The 9,115-nt window shown below is 34.3% G+C and overlaps 1 protein-coding gene and 1 long non-coding RNA gene across 2 annotated transcripts; one reads left to right on the top strand and one right to left on the bottom strand.

The window, feature by feature from the left end:
- The first annotated feature begins 2,005 nt into the window (after positions 1-2,005).
- On the top strand, positions 2,006-3,622 carry LOC25496077 (SKP1-interacting partner 15). The gene has a single exon (XM_013596348.3). It carries the CDS (start codon positions 2,120-2,122, stop codon positions 3,290-3,292), a length of 1,173 nt encoding a protein of 390 aa, XP_013451802.1. The 5' UTR covers positions 2,006-2,119; the 3' UTR covers positions 3,293-3,622.
- Positions 3,623-7,613: 3,991 nt separating this feature from the next.
- On the bottom strand, positions 7,614-9,115 carry LOC25496076 (uncharacterized). Its single transcript, XR_003013070.2, has 2 exons — positions 8,367-9,115; positions 7,614-7,806 (listed from the first exon to the last, which is right to left on the bottom strand). It is a non-coding gene; the product is annotated as an uncharacterized lncRNA (long non-coding RNA).

The raw sequence follows: 9,115 nt of genomic DNA, 5'->3' as shown, positions 1-9,115 counted from the left end.
GGTAATGCGAGCATGTAAAACAACAACAAAATAGGTAACTTTAAACTCAAAAGTGCATTCTACCTTCATTTATCTAAAATCTTATACCAAAGAATACCTAAAATCTCATCTATTTCTCACTTCTTTATCTCTTTTAAACATTCTCTTACATGTTTCTCTTTTCTCACTTTCTCCCCCGCAACCAATCTCACCTTAAGCTTCTCCAATCAAAGTTTAAATGCAACATCGATTGCTTTGTGATGTAAGAGCCCGTCAGCCCGCCCAATCGACAACCAACGGTGTTACTCGTGATCTTGTCTCCCCATTTGTCCCTCTTGCAACAAATTAGTGAGTTTAACCTTCCGTGAGAGTTGAACTCGATTCTTAGGTGAGTTTGACAAAAATATTTTGACGTGATTTTACTAAAGCGTCAAAGTATGTGTTTTATTTCCCTGCCAAAATCATAATTCCCAAAGTAATTTCGTCAACTTCACATCTGATCTTGTCATAGATTTAACCTATTCCCTCTATTTTAACATAATTGGATTAGATACAGTCAAGGTTGTATGCATGCATCATCACGAAGTCGTTTGTTCAAGATCTCCAAACATTTTTTACTTTTATTTAATATTTAAATTTCTAATGTTAAAATTTGAACCCTCTTATCTTAATCGAACAATCTCGAGTTTGTCGTTTACACGTCTGAACCAGCCCAATCAAATTTTAACCTTCATATTCTCCTTTTTCAAAGAATTCACAGAATTCATGAGGAAGAAAATAAAAATCCTATTGAACGAATTAATCAAAAAGTGTACAAGAGTTTCCTTTAATACAAGAGGTAGTTAGATATAAACCAACTAACTATCTGTGCAGCTCAGCAAATAGTAAACTAGTATAACTAACTAACACTAACTAACTATCTTACAATAATAACTAAGTAATTAACTAGTGTTAATCCTGTGAGTTTGATACTTTTCAACTCTAGTATCTCTCTTCCCCCTCTTTGTATTGAGTATGGGACCATTTCATCAATGACATATCCCCCACTCCTCCCCCACGCCTAAACCAAAACAAGGGACAAAAGAGTAAACGCAATTAAAAAATGGCTCTTGTGGGACACTCTTTAATAATTTTAAAATAAAAAATTATTCTTTTAAAATGTTAAATATTTTCAATTTTCAATACACTAATTTCACAAAATTTCATAAAACATTACTATTTAAAATCTTTAAAAAGTGCTCCGATGACACTCATTAACATTTCTCTTTAAGCAAAACAAAAGAGTAAACCACAAATTTACTTCGTGTTTTTGTAGGTCATTCTCAAACTAGTTTTTAACATGTGATAAAAACAGAGACCCAATTAAAAAACATTTAACAAAAACAAAAAAAAGTTCTTGCTAACCGGTGCCCTCAGGACAATGGTTAAGGAAACCAAAAATAGTATATTTACATTGAATTCAACAATGTTTTTACTTTCAAAAAGTTAAATTCTTCACTTTTAATCATTTCTCAATACAATGTTTCTATTTTTATCATCTTAACTAATGCCCCAAAACACTCTTTAGCATTTCTCAAAAAATAAATAGTTTAAAACATACATAGAGTTAGAAACTAATTTGAGAGCGCATTACAAAACCAATTTAATACTCCATCCGTTTTAAAATACATGTCCAAGTCAACCACTTCACACATGCCAATACACAATTTTGATCGTTAATATCTTTAATTATCTAAAGTAAAAAATTATAAAAATTTAATATTTTGAAAATATTTATCGAGACAAATCAAACAATATCTTACATGCTAATATTTATATTTATACATTAGTTAAAAAGTATGATCAAAATAAGTCCAGTGAATAGCGCGCATCATAAAAATTAGATATGTATTTTGAAATGGTGAGAGTAGTTTACACCAAAATGAAATCTTGAGTGACTCAATCAAAATATCCAAAGACAACTCGACAAGTTAATACATACAAAAATAAAAGAAAGAGAATACACATTCCACAACTTTGAAAAAGTAAAGAAATTTTAAAAAATAAATAATAATAAGGCATCCTTACCCATTCATTCTCCCATCAAACTTCATCACCACAACCAAAGTACAATCACAAACCAAATCACAACCACACAAAAATGGCACATCAACAACAACAAGAACAAGAAGAACCCTTAATCTACAACCTTCCACAAGACACACTTCACCAAATCTTCTCTTCCTTACCTCTCCAACAAATCATCATCTGCCGTTCCCTTTCCAAATTCTTCAACAATCTCCTCACCACACCTTCCTTCCTCCACCTCATCTCCACCACTCTTCCACCTCTCAACCTCCTTGCCCTCCGCCACCACAACCACTACCCTCCCTCCTCCACCATCCACCTCTTTGATCCAAATCTAAATCATTGGCTTCATTTTCCTCTCAACTTCCTCCCTTTCTCTTCTCCTCTTCCAGTTGCTTCATCTCATGGACTCATCTACCTTTGGGCCCAGCCCATTAACAACAGCCCAGTTTCTTCTCAAGCCCAAGCCCATACTCAAACACAAGCAACTAAATCACTTATTGCTTGTAACCCTTTAACCCGGAAATTCCGGATCCTTCCTCATTTAGGATCTGCTTGGTGTAGACATGGTTCTGTTATAGTTGATTCAGTTAACCGAGTAATGGTTTTAACTGAATTAGCTGCGTTTTATTTTGCTGGCCATGGCAGTTCCGATGACAATGATAAAATTTCTAGCTGGCAGAAATTTTCGTCGAATTTACCGTCAAAGCCACGGAGCCCAGTTCTTATTGAGGACTGGGCTTACGCGCTTTGTGAAGTTGGCTCCCCGTGGAGGAGCCAATGGAAATTGTTTTCGTGCTGCTTTTCTGCGACCACGAGTGGTAAGTGGTCGCGGATAGAGCGGCAGGAATGGGGTGATGTTTTTGATATTTTAAAGAGGCCGCGGTTAGTTCGCGGGGTTGGGAATAGGATTTTGATGATTGGTGGTTTGAAGTCGTCATTTTCGTTGAATTCACCATGTTCGACGATTTTGATTTTGAGGCTTGATCTTGGGATGATGGAGTGGGATGAGGCGGGGAGGATGCCGGTGGAGATGTTTAAGTGTTTTCAGGAGGCGGGGAAGTTTAAGGTGTTTGGAGCTGGTGATAGGGTTTGCTTCTCGGCAAAGAGGGTTGGGAAGTTGGCGTTGTGGGATCGTGGTCGAGAGAAGGGAGATGAGTGGAGTTGGATTGATAATGTGCCTGGAAATGGTGATGGACTCTATAGGGGATTTGTGTTTGAAGGGAGACTTGATGCATTGCCTTGAGGGTTCCAATTATGGATTCATAGTTGGACATTGGTTATGGTATTTTAAATTTTAATCATTTATGCTATGTTTACTTTGGATATAATTTATATGGAAGTGAAATTTGTTTTATACATGTATCAAATCGCATACAAGATATATAGATATTTGTGGAGATACATAGGAACAAAGAGTACAATGTTACATCATAGTGTAATTTGATTGGTTGAGCATGTAAAAACAATCCACGTTGTAAGTGTATAACAGTCATTCTCTTTTATATGTGAACTATCTTGTAATGTATAATATCATTGGTTTTTCAATGCAATATTGAAGGAGTGTGCAAATCAACAATGACTTGCTATATTTAGATTTTGTAGTTGTATTTTGGATTGCAACTTGCATTTCCTAACCTCAATTTGGAGGTTTGTAAATTGAAGTTTTTCACAAACATATGTTTGACAAAAACAATTTGGACGACTTATATTTAAACATGATTTTGAGTGTTTTAAAACCATGCTTTAACTAAAAGCAAAAAGAAAAAAAACTTGCTTTTCAGTTGGATCAAACCATGTTTAGATGTCTAGGGTTGCTTGTAGTTTCAGTCTTATAAAGTTATCATTGCTTTTTCTTGAGGGCTGCTGCAGAAAGTTGTTGATGGATTGAACTCTGTTACTGTTCCAGAAATAATATAGCAAGCAGACATGGAAAAATAGAGGTAAGTTTTGATTAGAAAGGTTTATATGTGTAGACCTGATAAGCCTAATTCGATTTAGATTTTTGAAAGATAGCAATTTAACGTGGTAATCCTTTGAATTAATCATGATTGGTCCACATGTACTTGTGAGATTTTACTTTGTATGAACAGTTGAGTGCATTTTCTTCAAGTTAGCCACAAAACTGATTTATTTTCCCCTTCATAATGGATTCGCGGGAGCATAATTTATGCTACCCTGTGTGACTGTAGTTTGCTGTCCTACGTAGCACCAACACTTTAGGTAAACAGTGTGTCTGAGTGTCTGATAATCCTAATATACCGACACATGTAATTACATTCAATCACTCAAACAAAAGTTGAAGATTGCCCTTTCAACTGTGTTTTTCACTAGGAATTCTAAAATACCTACAATGGTATAGGTTGATAGCATCATCCTAAAATGAAAACATGACTTATATAAGCTATTCAATGATCTCCTGTTTGTTTGATGTTTATAATACCGAAGGAAAAATGACTAAACTAGTAGCTCACAAGTTTGTATTTGGATGTGGATCCTATGTATCCATCACTTGTGTACTCATGACTCATGATATTAAGTTTTGGCATATGATATAAACGGATCAGGGAAATATTTGTATGTATTTATAGATAAATTAAGTTGCAAACTTGCAATCAATTTGGTCTTTGTGATTACATGTTATGATACATGTGATGTATGTCAACTATACTTCAGATAGAGGCATGAAGTGGATTGGATTTCGAGGCTGCTACAATGTGCAGAGAAATTTCAACGATTAGCCTTTAATTTCACAAATGATAATGTGTTGTGTGCTCTCTAAGAGGTGTCTCTACTCTAGATTATCTAATGCAGTTTTACCGTCTAGGACACTGCCTATATGCACTTCCATATTGACTACCTTGTGAGTGAAAATCATGCTTTGAGTAAAAGCAAGAAAAAGTTGCTTTTCCGTTTGGATTGAATTATGGTTTTCAAACCAAACATTTCTTAGGTTCAATGTTGGTACTTGGTAGACATGTTAATGTATCGATCGATTATTGAATTGATGGTTTAACCACTATTGGATGGAATTACACCTCCATTGCTACTTGTAAATGTATACTTCAATTGAGCAAGGGTTAATTGTAGTTTCAGTCATGTAAAGTCATTGCATTTCCTCTAGGTTTCTACAGAAAAGTGTTGATTGATGGAGCTCTGGAACTGATCCAGAATAAGCATGAAAAAAATAGAGGTGAGTTTTTATTAGAGGAATGGTTTATATGGCGACACCCGATAAGCGGAATTCTACATAGATATTTACCACGGTAATTATATGAGTTTATCTTGACTGATCCACAAGTACTTGTTGTGAGAGTTACTTTACTTTGTCTGAACAGTTGAGTGTATTTTCTTCTGAGTTAACCACAAATTTAAATTTATCTTCTTGCAATGGATCCAGAGTAGCGCAAATCATGCTAACCTTTGAGATTTATCGTTTTAGCATAATATATAATGGGATCAGTGAAAGACTTAGAATATTATGGTGTAATTTGATCGATGTAGCCGATCTCACTTGGAGATTAATGAACAATCTAGAAAAACTATAAGAAAACCTATTAGGAAAAACTTGGAGATTAATGAATTGGACCAAAATTTGGTTTATGATAGACCATTATGGCTTAATTTGATTGTTGTATCTAAAAGGATAAGTGAAAGCTATGTATGGATTTGCAGAATAATCAATTGGGAATCAATTTGGATTTTGTAATTACATACAATGTTTTATACTTGGCGCAACTGGTAAAGTTGTTGTCATGTGACTGAAAGGTCACGGGTTCAAGTCTTGGAAACAGCCTCTTGTGTAAAAAACAGGGTAAGGCTGCGTACAATACACCAATAATGGTGGGACCCCTTCCCGGACCCTGCGTATGCGGGAGCTTTTAGTGCACCGGGTTGCCCTTTTCCCTTTATACAATGTTTTATACTTGTGATGCATGTCAATAGTATCACAGAGATTAGGTATTCTGTTTCACTTGAAGTTTATTTTCAGCTTCAAAGGTGAGCTGAATATGAAGCTTAAACAATATTTGTCACAATCGAGGCATGAAATGGATTGGATTTAGCATATTTGCTAATAATGTGTTGTATCCTCCAAGATGTGTCTCTAGGACATCTTATTCAGTGTACTGTCTAGGAAAATGGCACCATGGTATGGTAGACCTTGTGCCAACATCCATAGGCCGCAACACTTGTACAAATATAGATGTTGTATAATGTCGAAATTGTTAGGTTGAACACTTTCACTCTGGTTCGGGACCCGATACCTCCCAGATTTGTGAGTTTCAACATGCTTACCACTTCGTCTATGGACCAAATAAAATAAAAGTTGACACTCTACCCAAAACATGATTTATTGATTTATATTGTAAACTTTCTTCTAATTGATTGCAAGCAAGTGTTTTATTCTGAAATGGTGAAATACTTTCCAAATATGGCTTAGGATAAATACGAATCGGCACCAAGCAACTTAGCTATGCATCATATTTCCAAACCATGAGGCAACTTTTTTAGTACTTTATTCATCATACATAATTCATTACATGGGGATTAGGTTTGGGAAATGAGTATAAATTAGGTTTGTTCTTGAAGAATTCGTTGAAACTAATTTTTTGTAACTCTTTTGTATCACTTTGTAAAGAATTAATTGACAGTGAAGTGGAGCAATGTCGCTCCACATAATAGGTTCATTGTTGGACCGAACTGGGTAAACATTTCTTGGTGTGTTTATTTCTCTTATATCTTTATCTTTTGCGTGTAGTTTTGTGCTTCTAAGCTTGGTTCGTAGATTAGATTTAGGTTTACTATCATTGTTATTACTTAGGTTATGTAGGGAGTATTTTTTTTTTATTAAAGAAATGATGTTAACTAACATGGGTAGCTTTACACATCTTTTTATCGTTGGATAAGTAAGAATTTCCATTCGTTTTGAACCAAAAATGATTGTTGATATTTCTTGAGTTTGCACGAGGTTCTTAGCCAAAACAAAGGAATACGAGAGTTTTAAATTTTATAAACAATCAATTCAATCCTCAAACTATCGATCTCTAACATTTTTTGTCATTTTATTATTAAAATCAACTAAAAAATCTTTAAACTCTATTTTCTCCATCAAATTTAGAAGAACCGATACTTTTAAAAGTCATGTTAATCGGTTTCTCCAAAACACCAGTCAAGAAAGACAAAAAAGTAATAATTGTTCTTTTTCAATGTAAAATTACCACTTTTAATTCATTTAACATGTGCAATGTTGCAAATGCTAGACAAACCCATTTATGAGAAACATCGGCTAATATTTCCAAACTTTAATATTCAATTGACTATTTTTTTTAGATTGGTCCCTCTTGACTAATCCACCATTCAACCTCTGATTTTGTAAAGGAATTGGCGATGAACTGTTCAAGAGTCACCCTAAAACGTTTACTAATGATATTAAATAATAATGTTGACGGAAAAACGAGTCACGTCATTTTCATCTCATTTTCTCATTTTTTTCCATGTTCCACTACACATATATGTACATACCAAATTTTATGCTAGAAATTCATTATGTAAAACAAGAGAAATAATTGCACATATCACAGAAATCAACATATATTTATTTATATATCATCATATTAGAACAGTGCCTTCAAACAATGACAAATACCAAAACAAAATATTACAAAATACAAACCAAATAAAAAAAAAAGGTGAAATATAACAAAAAATAATGTTCCAAAACCCACCATCTTTACTTTATTTGCGACTGTTCTTCGGATCCTACGAAAGTGTACACACATAAATATATTATTATTTGGTCATCGAAGTGATATAATAATAAGTTATTATTGAATGCATAAATAAACAAATAAATTAACAATTATATATAAATTAAAGATTAATCTACGACGGCTATTTTTTAAAACTATAAATTAATAAAGAAAATAACAACGATGTTCTTTAATACTATTAGAAATAACTAGAATTGTCCACGTGAGCTGAATTCAGTTGGTAAGGACAATACTTTAAGGGTAATAAAATAAAAATTCTCTAGAGTTTCGTTGTCAAAAATTTTATTGCCGAAATGAAGTTAATTTTTTGTTATTTTACTGGTTGCCGATGATGATCATAATAATAATGAATTTTTTTTCCAATAATGAAATGAATAACCTCATAAACAAAGTTAACCTCAATGGTCCATAATTAAAAAAATTTATGCGAACATCCATATCCATTTAGAAGGCTATAATAGTTTTTAAATTAAATTGATTGATGTAAAATAATATAGATATGTTTGGTCAAAAAAATAAAATAAATAATATAGATATGAAGAAGCATACCGTATGTACTAAGGGCTATACTACTAACTATTTAGTAGTGGTGAGGGCGAGGAAATGACTTGTACTTGTAGACCGGTGGTGGTTGAGATGAATTATACTTGTATTGCTTCTTAGGTGGTGGTGGAGGAAATTGGTATTTCTAGGGCTTCCTATGTGGCGGTGGTGGTGACTTGTAATAGTAATTGGTAGTTTGTTGCGATAGTTGTAGAGGTTGTTGTGGAGATGGGTACTTATAAGGTGGGGGTGACGACTTGTACTTGTAAACTGGTGGTGGAGGTGATGGATATTTGTAGGTCTTCTTTGGTGATGGTGACGGAGGAGACTTGTACTTGTAAACTGGTGGTGGAGGTGACGGATATTTGTAGGGCTTCTTTGGTGGCGGTGGTGGAAGAGACTTGTACTTATATATCGGTGGCGGAGGTGACTTGTACATATATATTGGTGGTGGAGGTGATGGATATTTGTAGGGCTTCTTTGGTAGCGGTGGTGGAGGAGACTTGTACTTATATATTTGTGGTGGAGGTGATGGATATTTGTAGGGTTTTTTGGGAGGTGGGGGTGGATATGAGTAATGGTAAGGAAACTTTGGTGGTGGTGGTGAAGATGAGTGGACCGAGTTGTTAGCTGAGATTTGAGATATAAAATTTAGAGAGAGTATTGCCATTAGAGTAGTGAGTAAAGAAGAGGCCATTGGAGACCCCATTCTTCCCCTTACAAGTCACTTTAAACGGGTTTTGGTTATGCCTAAG

Source organism: Medicago truncatula, chromosome 6 (genome assembly GCF_003473485.1).
Source record: "Medicago truncatula cultivar Jemalong A17 chromosome 6, MtrunA17r5.0-ANR, whole genome shotgun sequence".
Classification (NCBI taxonomy): Eukaryota; Viridiplantae; Streptophyta; class Magnoliopsida; order Fabales; family Fabaceae; genus Medicago; species Medicago truncatula.
This window is presented reverse-complemented; position numbering and strand designations above follow the sequence as displayed.